Here is a 14,297-nt window from a genome sequence, read left to right on the forward strand (position 1 = left end):
TCAAATTCCTCACCAATTTCTAAATCGACATCCTCACAAAACAGAATTGTGTCATCAACAAACTGAAGGTGGGAAACAACTACTTGATTCCTACCAATCCTTTGACCCCTAAGCAGGCCATATGCATTTGCAGCCATAATCATACTACTCAAGACCTCTGCCACTAAGGTAAAAAGAAAAGGGGATAAAGGGTCACTTTGTCTTATTCCTCTCTTAGCTAGAAAGAAATCTTTTGCTACCCCATTTATAAGAGCTGAATAGCGGACTAAGCTAACACAACCTTTTATCCAAGACCTTGACCTAGCTTCTCTAGGACTTCTAGCAGAAATTTCTAGTCCACTAAGTCATAAGCCTTTTCTAGATCCAGTTTCACACCAAACCCTGCACTCTACTTTTCCTTTTTTCGACAGCACATTCATTAGCTACTAGCATTTGGTCTACAATTTCCCTTCCTTCCAAAAAGGCCCCTTGGAATGGCAATATCACTGAAAGCAAGGTCTGCTTAATCCTCTCAGCCAGAACCTACGATATAAACTTATAAAAGACTCCCAATGAGACCTATAGGCTAAGGTCCTTTGGAGAGATTTCTTCCTTTTTAGGGATCAAAGAGATAAAGGTGCCATTTGCTCCATAAGGGATCTTGGGTCTCCCCCTTTAAAATAAAATTCAATAAAGGCTTGCAGAAGCTTAAATTTCAGGAATTCACAACACTCTTTGTAGAATGCCAAAGAAAAACCATCCAATCCAAGGGATTTAGAGCTATCCATTGAGAAGATTGTTTCCTTAATTTCTTCCATTGAGAAGATTCTTTTCAACAATTGTGATTGCTCCTTAGAGATTCTACTCCATTCCAACTCCTGTAAACCTTAACTAAAAGCATCTAATTCTAAGAAGAGTGACTTAAAATGATTATGAAAGATCCTTACAATCTTTTGGCTCTCTCTTACCTCTTGACCTTCAACCACCACACTATGAATGGCATTATTTAAAAACAACTCATTACACTATGACTTAAATTGGCATTATTTAAAAACCGCCACACTATGAATAGCAATTACTTACCCATCACACATTTCTTGCACCTGGTATTATTTAATTTAAGTCAATATTCATTCTCCATAGTGTGAAAGAGAAATGTAAACCATGCAAGAGATGAGCATATGGGTCTCATTATGGTTTTGTATTGCTTTCCCCTGTTAATTATTTTTTGTTTCTTTAACTGACATGGCGAGGCCTCTGTCATGCTGATTGTCTGGGTACCAGAGCTTTTATTATGCCAATTATCATGGTATCAGAGCATTAGGTTGCCTGACATGATATCAGAACACATGGTACCAAGTACCAACCTGGGATCTTTTCATCAGAAAAAAAAAAAAAAGAATCATTTCAGGAGTTCTTAAATTGGTATGAAATCTGCAACTCTTAAGAGTAGCAAAGGTCTATAACTGCTAAACATGTAGGAATATATTGTTTAACATTTTTCCTTTCATGAGTTGGTATATAATATTTCATGAATCCACCAGTGTTGCACGCATCAGATTCTAGCACTAAATAGATTCTTGAAGCATATTTCCATGTAAAAGTTTCCTTTCTCTCCTTGATTAATTGACACAAATGAACAGCTCATGTACACAACAAATGCCATTTTTCCTACGAAACGTTATCAATAACAAAGATAAACTTTCAAACCTTTTTTTAAGTATATAAACGCAAAAGCATGTTTCTCTGTGATTAAAACATAATACATGCACTATTGTGCTTAGATGCTCAATTAAATATTTCATATCATTTGAGTGGTCATGTTCCAGTGTTCAAATTGACAAAGGTAGCCATTTCAGATTATGATAAACTAAGTTACATAGAGAACATCCTTTAAATTTAAGTCTTTTTTCTGCTCACCTGTGCTGGAAAATATGTGCAACGAAAGCTAGGTTAAGGTTTGGAGAACCATCCACTATATCTTTTGGGGTCAAGTATCTTTTGCAGCCCATCCTATCTGCATGTTCAAGGATTAACCCTGCTCTTTGTAGAGGGTCCTTTACAGACAGTGTAGATGGGTTACTATGCTCTGGTGCAAGAACATTTAGCAAATGAGCATAAGCCTCTCCATCCTGCAAATAGAGAAAACTGCACGCTCAAAACAGAGAAACTATCGAATGTGTAGAGTTGTAGAGCAATAATATGTTATTTATGCTGCTGTTAGCATGTTAGTAGTGTCAGTAAGTTAGTTATTTTTCTGCTGCTGTTTATTTAATATGTATATTAACAGTAGGGACGATATTGTAAGTTTACTATGTTTTAAACTATTAACATAAATAGCTGAGTGGGGCGGCAATGTGTTATTGACCCACACACTTTTCTGAACTCTCTCTCTCTCTCTCTCTCTTCTGTTCTCTGAATTTTTCTTGTTGAACTCTCATCTAGAGTAGGACTGATTACAGTCTTTACAAGACAAGTTGGTATCAAAGCCAACCTAGGGTTTCTCATGTGAGTCTAATCAGGCCAACTGCTTGAGAACTTCCTAAAGTTGGAAGTTTTAGCAAGATCGGCCTATCAGCTGGTTCTTGGAGATTACTGGTAGAATGCAGCAGTTTTCAAGGGATTGTAGAGCCTTGAAAAGTGTCTGGTGATCAGGAAGAATCAGAGGGAAGGAAAGAAATTCAAGATTAGGGTTCAGACTGAGGATTGGAAGTGGCGGCCAGCCTGTTCTGAGTAAGTTTCAACTTTTCTTTGAGATCGACACCAATCAGAAACTGATTAGAGTGATCTGCAAGCAGCGGCTGGGTTTTTTCTGATTTCTCTGGATTTTTTTAGGGTTTTCCCAAACCCACGATCAGTTCTCTGATTTAAACCCTAGTATTCTAACTGTTATTAGCTTTTGGGTAACAGTTTGATCGGTTTTAGCATTTCAGATTGATTGATAATAATCTTTGGGAGATTATTAGGTCTGTTTCAACATTTCTGGGTGAAAATTACTTCAGTTTCAACATAAAAAAGAACTCTTTTTGATAAAGTAATTAATAGAGCTGGGGGGAACTAAGTTAAAGGCTCAAGGGGAAGGTGTTTTGGGGGCTGGAAACATGACTGGAAATACTTTTCAGATTATCACAGTCAAATTTGATGGATCAAATTACTTGGAATGGGCTCAGTCAGCTATGATGGCTATTGGGAGAAGAGGGAAATTAGGCTATGTGATGGGAAATGTAAAGAAACCAGCCAAGGTAGACCCATTATATGCCAAATGGGTTCAGGAGAACTATTTGGCCATAACTTAGCTGTGCAATTCCATGCAGCCTCATATCAGCCGAAATTACTTGTGGGCCAAAACTGTTAAGGAAATTTGAGACACCATGAGAGAAACATACTCCCAACCACTTAATATTGCTAAGGCCTATGAGCTGAAATGTGAAGTCAATAATCTTAAGCAAAGAGAGAAGCCAGTCTCAATTTACTTCTCCACTTTGAAATCTATGTGGCATGAAATTGATCACCTAGAGACAATTGAGTGGGAAAGTTAAGGATGCACAAACATATAGAAAACAGGTGAAACCAATAGGGTTTTTGAATTCCTAGCTGGTCTGAATTCAGAATATGATATTGTGAGGCAACAACTCCTCGACAAACAGAGTGTAACCTTGTCTTAGACATATTCCATAGTGCACAATGAAGAAAGTAGGAGAAAGGTCATGTTACAATATCAGCCTATGGAATCATCCCTAATAACAGCGAAACCAAAGTTTGAAGGTGACAAGGAAAGGGATATGACGAAAGAAGACAAGAGGGAGTTAGTTTGTGATCATTGCAAGAAACCAAAGCATATTAGGGACACTTGTTGGAAGCTATATCCACATCTAATTCCAACAAAATTCAAAAACAAAAAGGGGAATGCCAATGTGGCAATTACAATTGATGGTGTATCATCCTCTAGCACAAGAGCCACATCCCTAGACACTTTAGTTGTTGTTCGAGCTGCTCTGACTCAATTGGAAAGTGCAGTTGGCATTTCAGCCTCCTCATTTCAGCTACCAGCTACAACATCTGCTACTCCCACTTCGGCATTTGCTCATTTAGGTACAAGTGCTTCAATATCATGCTTCAGCCCCAAGTAAAAAAGAACCTTGTTGGGTTATAGATTTAGGTGCATCTGACCATATGACTAGCTAGCTTATCCTCATTGTTTACTACTTATTGCTTATCCTCTGGCAGAGACAAAGTGTCCATTGCTTATGGCCCCCTTGTTCCCATTTCTAGCAAAGGAGACATTAAATTGTCTGATGCCACCTCCTTTTCCTTAGTTTGCATGTTCCTAAACTTAGTACTAACCCCATTCATCAAAAAAGCTTAGTACTAACCTGCTTTCAGTTAGTAGCATCACTAAAAATCAAAACTATTCAATGACTTCCTTTCCTGAACGATGTGTTTTTCATGATCTGGAGACAAGAAAGGTGATTGGGATTAGCCATGAGACGAATGGAATCTACCTGCTTGGAGGACATTCACATGGGGAAGATAAAGAAGTGGGGAGGTCATTAGTTTCTCAATCTGTGAACCAAGTTATGTTGTGGCACAATTAATTAGGTCAATTGTCGTTTAGGTCTTTGAAGAGTTTATTTCCCAGTTTGTTTGAGTTAGTTCAAATGTCTAATTTAAAATGTAAAAGTTGTGAACTTGCAAAGAACTATAAAATAACCTATTCTTGGAGCAATAAAAGTAGTATTCCTTTTGAAATTGTGCATACCGATGTTTAAGGACCATATCACATTACTGTTATGGGGGGATACAAATATTTTTTGCTATTTGTTGATGACTACACTCGTTTCTCATGGGTTTATTTTATGCGTTCTCGAGATGAGGTCCCTACCTTGACTTGGATTTTCCATCATATGGTTTTGAACCAATTTGGGGTCAAAATCAAAATTTTCAAATCTGATAATGCTAAAGAGTATTTTGCAAAACCATTGGCTTCATATTTCATTGACCATGGGGTTATCCATCAGAGCACCTATCCCCATATCCCCATACACCTCAACAAAATGGTGTTGTTGAGAAGAAAAAATAGGCATATATTGGAGGTGACCAAAAGCATTATGCTGAACTCAAATGTTCCCACACATTTCTAGGGATGCTATCAAAGTTTTAAAGGCGACAAGGGGGGCCTTGTCACCTAGGCGAATGCCTAGAAATTGCCTAGGCAATGGATTTTTTTATGTAGAAAACATCGATCCTAGGGTAGTCCCCTAGGTACCATAATCCTTAATAATTATTCATAATTTTCAAAAGAAAAGTATAGAGTTCATGTTAAAGTATAGAACATCAACATATTCATGAGAAGAAAAAGAAGGAAAAAAAAATTCAAAAAATATAGGGATTGAACTCTTATTTTTGTTATAGGAAAAGAAGAAAAGAAAAAGTAGTAGACAAAATTTTAAGTTCTTCCTTACTTATTGGTTCAGGTTTAAAGACTTTGAGAGTTCAATACAGAATTTAGCAATGTTTGTATTGATTAAACCCTAACAAATAAGAAAAAAATAAAAAGAAATTAGTATATAAGCACACAAAATGAATATTTTAGTTTGATAGTGCCTATTTTATAATTATAATCTCAAAAAATAAAGAATAAAAAAGTATTTTATAATGCATAGTACAAAACCACTTGGCAATTAGGCGAGGCGAGACTCAAAGGGCACCTTGCCGCCTACGCGCCGCCTTGACAACTATGGATGCCATCCATACTATTGTGTACCTCATCAACCGAGTTCCTTCACGAGTCCTAGACATTAAAATTCCATTTAACCATTTGTATCCCAATAAGGATTTGTTTACTATTTCCCTTAAGACCTTTAGATGTACTTGCTTTGTTCAAATTCTTTGGTCTCATCACTCCAAATTTGATCCTAAATATTCAAAATGTATTTTTCTTAGGTATGTACAAAATCAAAAAAGATATTGCTGCTATGAACCTATTTCTAGTAAACGGTATGTTTTTATGGATGTCGCATTCTTTGAGGGCGTACCCTATTATCATAGAATTTCTTCTTAAGGGGAGAGTAGTGAGATGGGGGTCTCATTCATCAAAAATTTCATTACCTGTCCCAATCATTGAAGGGGAGTGTAATGAGGAGGGTTGTCAAGGATGCCAAGATTTGAGGGTGTATCACAGGCGATGGAGGTAGGTTGATTTCGATCTAGATCCAAGTACCACAATTCCTTTATCTCCCACTACAGATGAGATACCTCCCATTGTTGAGCCTTCTCCTCCTCCTTTGGATGATCTTGAACTTCCAATTGCAATCCGTAAAGGGAAGCACCATTGTACCTCATCTATAACTCATTGTATTTCCCAATTTCTATCTTATGATCATTTGTCTCCGTCCTATAAGTCTTTTATGGCATCTATTGCTGCTATTTCCATTCCCAGAACAGTGCAAGAAGCCTTGTCAATACCTGAGTGGAAGGATGCAACGAAGGTAATGATGAAAGGCTCTTCTAAAGAACAATACATGGAAGTTAGTTGATCAGCCTAAAGGGAAGAAACCGGTTAGGTGTAGATAGGTGTTTACGATGAAACATAATGTTGATGGCTCCATTGAAAGATATAAGGCCAAATTAGTTGCAAAGGGGTTTACAAGACATGGCATAGATTATTTGGAGATTTTTGCACCAACATCCAAGATGAATACTATCAAAGTTTTACTATCCATTGCAGCAAATTTCTCATGGTCATTGTTTCAGATAGATGTAAAAAATGCCTTCCTCAATGTGATTTGCACGAGGTGTATATGGAGTTATCTCTTGGATTCTATAGTATAGAAACGGGGAAGAAGGTTTGTCGGATGAATAAAGCCTTATATGTACTGAAATAGTCTCCAAGATCATGGTTTGATAAATTTAGACAAGCCCTTAAAAAATTCAGCTATGTATAAGCCCAATCAAATCACACCCTTTTCATTAAAAGAATGGATTCCTCCTTGACTTTACTTGCAGTATATGTGGACGATATTGTGGTGACAAGGAGTGATACCCGTGAGATTGACTCTCTTAAGCAATTGTTTCACCAAGAATTTGAGGTCAAATATTTGGGAGAACTACAGTATTTCTTGGGAATTGAGGTAGCACGGTTTAAACATGGGATTTTTGTCTCCCAAAGGAAGTATGTTCCCAATCTTTTGGAAGAAATTGTGAAGATAGGTGTTAAACTTGCTGACAAACCTATTTAACAAAATCATAAGATAAGTACAAAAGGTGGAGAGCCCCTTGAAGACAAGGTTATGTTTCAACGATTAGTTGGGAAACTCCTTTACCTTTGCCTCACACAAACAGACATTTCTTATGCGATCAGTGTTGTTAGCTAGTATATGCATTCCCCCAGAACCACCCACCTTCTTGCAATTGAGAGGATCTTTGCTTATCTGAAGAGATGTCCAAGCAAAGGCATATTCTTCAAAGATAATGGTCACATGAAAATAAAAGTCTATAAGATGCAAATCGGGCTAGGTGTGTTGATGATAGGAGATCCACCTCTGAGTATTCTACTTTTGTAGGAGGAAATCCTATCTCTTAGAAAAGCAAGAAACAAAATGTTGTTGCTCGTTTCAATCCTAAAGCTGAAAACAAATCTATGGCAAATGGTGTGACTTAAGTATTATGGTTGAAATCCCTATTTGAGGAATTGGGCATTGCTTATGAAAAGCCCCTAATGCTGTATTGTGATAATTAGGCCGCTATTAACATTGCTCATAATCCGGTTCAACATGATAGAACTAAGCACATTTAAGTGGATCGACACTTTATCAAAGAGTTGCTTCCCGAGAAGTGTGTCTTCCATATCTTGCCTCTGACATGCAGTTTGTTTATCTCTTCACTAAGGCAGTCCCAAAGACCAAGTTGGAGACAGATTTACACAAGTTGGGAATGATTGATATCTACTCCCAACTTGAGGGTAAGTGTAGAGTTGTAGAGCAATAATATGTTAGTTATGTTGCTGTTAGCATGTTATTTATGTTGTTGCTAGCATGTCAATAAGTTAATTATTTTAGTTATTTTTCAGCTGCTATTTATTTATGTTAACAATAGGGGCAATGTTGTTAGTTTACTATGTTTTAAACTATTAATATAAATAGATGAGTGGGGCGGCAATGTGTTATTGACCCACACTCTTTTCTGAATTCTCTTCTCTTCAATTTTTCTCCTCTCTCTCTCTCTCTCTCTCTCTCTCTTCTTCCTGTTCTATTCTCTAAATTTTTCTTATTGAACTCTCATCTATAGTAGGACTGATTACAGTCTTTACAAGACAAGTGAATGAAAAGAAGTTTAAATTCTAACAGCTTAAAACACTACCAAAAACCACCTGCACAAAACTATTGATTGTTTGGTCTAGACAATTATGAGGACAACAAAGACGGATTCAATTAACTAAATCCTAAAAAGTTACACTGAGCAAGTAATTATGAACTTCCATATTTCAGGGAAAGATGCTTCCTTGGGGAAAAATTAAAACAAAGGATAAGTGCACTTTAAAATAATCTAAAAATAGCATCTGTGATTAGTCAAGCAATAGAATGTCAGAATCATGTTTATGGATGCTCAGGTCAAAAGAGAGTATTGAAATTACTTGGTTTTCAAATCAAAATAATCTGCTGTCATCTGTAAGTTACCAGAATAGAGAAATAATCAGATGAAAAACATCAAAATGTAATGTTTTGAGAAGTAATTACATGATGCATCAGAATTTGGAAGCCTGGGGAAACCGATGAGACCAAAACAAAGAGGAAACTCTTAACTGAACTTGTGCGAGTTTTTGGGTCCATTTGGCTAATTATGCAGATAAGCCTTGTTACCTACAAAGCCTAATTGGACAAGATGGAAGTGACTATCTAAAAGCCATAAATGAAGCTTTTTGATTCATGTGCAGTTTTAACTTCAAGCCTTGGAGTACCAACCATTGCTTTCCAAATAGTTTGAGGTAGGTGTAAGAACAATGGATCAGTAGGTGGTCAACCATCTCACCAATGCTCCTACAAAGGTAGCATCAGTTGACAAACAACTATTCCTTTCAACATGAGGTGATCAACAGTTAGAATCTTGTCCCTGATTGTGTCCCATGTGAAGAAGTTGGTAAGGATGTTTGCCACATGCTCAAGGAATGATTGAACAAAAATCAAGAGATGGGCTGGAAATTGATTTTTCTTACGTATTCATTGCAGATCAAGGAAATCTTCAGTATATTGAGATAGTGGTTCTTGAAAATAAAGAAATTACTTTTTCCATTTCTGATTTCGTCATCCCTACCACTCTCTACACCAAACTTGTAGATCATGAATTTGTCTAATTAATGTTCTCCCTCACTTCAAAACTCAAATATGAGTTTTCTTGAATTATGAGGGAATACAATTGAACTTATGCAGGTAACTGTTTGCTGGCTGACAAGCGATTTTATATGTGAGCCTACTGCATTTGTTTCTAGATTATGGTGGTTTCTTGGTGTAGTGTGTGAAAAGAGACCTGAGATATGGAGAGGTATGACATAAATCAAAAAGATTGTTTATGGAGACAAGATGTGAATATTGAAGCAAAGATTTCTCCTTCGAAGAAGGTAGATATTATGGTAGGCAGATGTTAAAGATCAGAGAAGGAAAAGGAGCCAACATTTTCATGGTTGAGGAAGCGGTTTCACGGCTGAAGCGATTCATGGATGGGATGGCATTTTCCATCAAGAAACTGGTTGGAAAAGTGAAGTGAATGTAGTTGGGAAAAGTTTTGAAGCTGAGTTAAGAAGAAACATGAAAGGTTGGTTTGTTGAGATTAAGGAAAGCTATGGCAATAATAGAAAAGATATTATTTGTGTGCCCGAAGGTAGAGAGAGACCAGGTTGGAGAACATTTGCAGAGGTTTTACAGGAGTTCCTACTGATTGTCAAAGAGGGGCAATTCTCAAGATATTGCAACAAGCCAGAGAGCTATGACAAGCAGAGTTTCAGAGAAAAACTTAAGGCAGAAAAACAAGTCCGAAGGCCCACAAGCTATAGTTTGCAGCGACTTGAAAGGTCAAAGGTCCTTAGATGTAGAGAAGGGAGACTAGAAGAAGGTTGTGATTTTGACATCAGCCACAACAGTAACAGATTGGGGAAGGGTCATGGATGTGGGCGCCAAGAATTTCAAAATAAAAGTTTCTATGAATGTTAAAGCCTTCGACGATTCGAAGGCTGTGTTATTTGGAGCTGGCAAAGATAGTATGATTCCAAACACTGTGATGGTGGATTCTCCTGTTGGCAAGATAAGGGTGGAGAAATGGTATGTGTCATGCAACCAAAGGTTTTTCACTGAAGGAAGAAATCCTGAAAAAATTAATTCAATCTTTGGGTGGAGTTCTGGTAGCATGCAACCTCTGTGACCTTCACACCACAATAGTAAGAATAGAGAGCCTTAAACCCGAAGAATTTCCCAGATGCATAAAGTTGCTGGTCTAGGTGTCTCTGGATTAAGGTGTGGACTCTTCTGGAAGTTGCATCGTCTTGGTGGAGGAAGTGCTCCAAGGAAGAGAACAATGAAGTCATCAATGGTGGGATCACATGTGGAAGGGAAAAAGGAGGCTAAACATCATTGGAAAGTGGCCAGGTGTCGAAGGAAGTCAAAGAGACTTCACGTGGGTTAGCTGGAAAAACTCTGGGTAAGAACAAAAGCAGCTCAGATTTGTTGGAAAGTGGTGAATGAAATCGGGGCATGAATTCTTATGCAAAGGCTACTATGGGCGAAGGCAAAGCCGCATCACCTGTTCTATGAACCGGTTTCTGGTCTTGGTAGAGTTACTGAAGTTGGTTGAGGCAAGTACCCTTCATTTGTTTCGATAGGAGAAGATTTTCCCCATTTTTCTTCACTAGGTAGGTTCATTGATGGTTCTGAGCACGCAATCGCAGAAGAAGCTCCACAAAATCTTGTGGGTGCTGTCGAGGTTTGTGATGTACATATTCCTACAACTTCCGAAGTGCAGTGCCCTTGCAAGAGTTTATCATCTCACCTAGTGTTTTAAAAACCAGACCGAACCGGACGGTCGGACCAGAAAAACCAGGAACCAGTCACCTGACCGGTTCTGTTTCACCCCAAAACTACTTTTTGGACAAAAACCGTTGGTTTGGTCGGTGAACCACTGACCCAGGCGATCGAACCGTTGACCCAAACAACGTTTATTGGCAGCTTTTTTATTTTTTTTATTTTTTTGTCAAAACCGATTGTCCATTCAGACCTGACAGTCATATCATTCGACCCAGGAACCGATCCCCAGAACGGTTCTAATAGAACCCAAACAGGCCCAACAGTCACAGCCCAGGAAGTTCCTCTTCGGACAGGACCAGCCCAGGAGCAGCTTGCAAGACCACCCATTCGATTTGTCTATACTAGGAGGCCACGTGATGGTTATTAGAATGGGGAGAGAGGGTCTTGTGCGCGATGATTGCAATCAAGCCAATACTATATAAGGCCTATAGAGTTAGTTTTGTGCAGAGAGATATTTTCCCAGTTTTCTTCCCTCTTTATCTTGTTCAAGAGGCAGAGCTCCCTCAAAGCAGCTCCCCTATTGAATAATCATATCAGGTTCCCTGTCCTGTCCAGTTTTAAAAACCTTGGTCTCACCCATTAAGAAAGGTGGGCGGTGAGAAATGATTCAACATTGGCCTACACGTTGACAGGAAGAAATTTCGTTGCAGAAGGAAAGTCAACAAGAGAAAGCTGTTATGGATTTTCACATTACCAATGCTTGCCATACCCAGGTTTCCCATAGAGCTCCCATCAAAATTCAGCTTATGGCGCCTATTTACAGGTATCTGGGAGTCATAGTTGTTCTATATACTATGTTCTTATTTCTCAAGAAAATTGTAGTGAAGATGGGCCGAATGGCCCATAGCCCACAGTTATGCTTTATATTTTTATATGTTCTTTCTGTTAGTTAATGGGCTTTTTCTTACGGGCCTGTTTAATATTAGCTTTCTTTTGTCTTGTTTTAAATCAGTCAGCCGCCCCACTAAAGGCTTACTTGTAATTTACTGTTAGTGATTAACCTAATTAATTAAAAGATTAGGGAAGGGAGAGAGTACGATCAACTCATCTCTTTCATCCCGTTCTCTTCCATCGTTTCTTTCTTCTCTTCTCTCTTTGCTGTCTTCTTTGTTTCTTCCTCTTTATTAGTTTTTTGTTTTTATTTTTAAGACTGTTTTGCTTCTAAAATGCATGAAAAATAGTATACCTTCATCATGACAATATGCCCACCTAAGTGGGTTTGGCAACAAATATCCTGTTCCTCCACTCTGATTTATCCACTGGGTGAAGTCTCTAGCAAGGTTCAAAGTATCAGACCGGTACTCCTTGAACTCATTCATTTTATGGTATAGAAGATTATGTGCAGAAAGAACACCTTCAAAGCAGTACTCCTTGAACTCATTCATTTAACACCATACAAGGAGTTTAGAGAACAAAGGTTTTTTTTGAAGAGTAAGAACAATACTCTCACAACAGAAGACAGCAAAAAAAATTAAAAAAAAAAATTACAGAACAAATCCAGGGTCAAACTAAACAAAGCAACACTAACCCTGATCAAGATGAGAAAATCTCCAGCCAACCCTCTTGAACAATTCCAACAATAGCATCCACCTCCTCTAAAAACCAGCAGATCAAACTTTCACAACTCCTCCCATCAGTCGTACTTAGTCCTCCACATCTGAAATCCTGACCCTCTCCCTCATCCCACACCTCTCCACCTTCCTCTGGAGTGTCGCTCTTTCACCTCTCCTTCATCTCAAACTCTTCAAAAGCCCTTCTAGCGAAAGCTTCACCACCCAGGAAGAATAGACCTACAGATTTACCAACTTCAATATCACTCTCCACTAGTTTCCTTTAAGTCCACTCCACTCTTCCTTTCCCCACTATCTGAGTTCAAAAATCTCCATCATTCATCAAAGCTTTGCCCACATCCTCCTTTCTTTTCACCTCAAGCACTCCAATCTTCTTCAATTCCCCTACTTCAGAACTGCCATCAATGTTCATTTGACCGCTGGAGTTAATATCGACAAGAACCTTACAACTCGTAGCTCTAGAACCAACCTTCCTTGAAAAAAATTCTTATATTTATTACTGGGTCCAGCCCCAACAAGTCCCTCTTTTAACCTTAAAAAAAAGTTAGTAACATGCATCAGATGAGCTTTACTTGATCCTCTAGGTTTCCTTCCCAAATCAGCTCCAATCCTTCCAATTAGCACTTCCTCAACTGGTTGAACATTGCTGTTCCTTTGAAGAATAGCATTATCCTCCACACCAAGACATCTGATCCCCTGATTGCATGTGTTATCATCCCTACCTGCTTCAATGAAGCCTCTTCCACTGGTACTGGAGGATATTCCTAAGTACTTCATCCCTTTGCATCTTCTTATTGTTAAAATTTTTTTGCCATATCTCTTGCCAAATGACTGCTTTCAGTACAGAAGACAATATATCACTTTGCCTCTTTTGGAAATCCCAGGAATCTTTTTTTTTTATAAATGAATGAGATTTATTAATCAGCAGAGGAGAATAGTACAATATCCCAAGGAGAGGCACGAGATGCAACCTCTCCTGGTTAGTTAAGTACAGCTTCCACTATATTATAACAACTTACAAAGTAGCACAAAAAAGGACCTCCCTGGATACCCCCTGTTTAGCCAGAGAATCAGTCATAGTTTTAGCTGACCTACTTACCCATTTTACCTCAAATCTCATGTTCCTAGTTAACCACTTCACTTTTTTGATGAGTTTTTTGTAGCCCCAAATGGTAGCATCCGGGTTAAGCAGCCCAGCTAATTAAATCTTCAAAAAGACCAGTTTTGGACAGCAATGTTTTTTTTATTTTTTTTTGAAACAGGTAAAGTATAATGTCAAGAGAGAAAAGAGAACAAGAAACTGTACAACAAGAAACTGTACACAGGGATTTACAGAACACTGCCCAAGCAGTCCTATACCCCCCCCCCCAGCCCTGCTTTACAAAAAGATATTCTCATGCACAAAAAAAAGAGTTGTAATCCCTATCCTTGAACAATTTGTTTACAGAAATCCGAGACATCATTTTGCCCACTATTCTCTAAAGCACTGTGTCGGGAGAGCTGCTTCTGTTCTTAAATACACTTGTATTTCTTTCCTGCCATAAACACCAAAAAACAGCTGCAGGCACCATGTTCCAAGCCAACTATCCTTTCAAGGATAAACCCCCTATTCTCCAACCTATTACAAAATCCACAACCGACTCTGGGCAGCAGCTCTTTATTTCAAACAGGTTCCAGA

General features: G+C 38.2%; 1 protein-coding gene across 1 annotated transcript in view; it reads right to left on the minus strand.

Moving 5' to 3' along the window:
* Positions 1 to 14,297, minus strand: part of LOC104587971 (Actin binding Calponin homology (CH) domain-containing protein) — a 61,723-nt gene that overhangs the window by 36,353 nt on the left and 11,073 nt on the right. The window contains exon 8 of the mRNA XM_010245753.3: positions 1,900 to 2,111. Coding sequence (XP_010244055.2) covers positions 1,900 to 2,111 — 212 coding nt within the window. The remainder of the gene's footprint in view (positions 1 to 1,899; positions 2,112 to 14,297) is intronic.

Source organism: Nelumbo nucifera, chromosome 1 (genome assembly GCF_055504915.1).
Source record: "Nelumbo nucifera cultivar China Antique chromosome 1, China Antique-T2T, whole genome shotgun sequence".
NCBI lineage: Eukaryota > Viridiplantae > Streptophyta > Magnoliopsida > Proteales > Nelumbonaceae > Nelumbo > Nelumbo nucifera.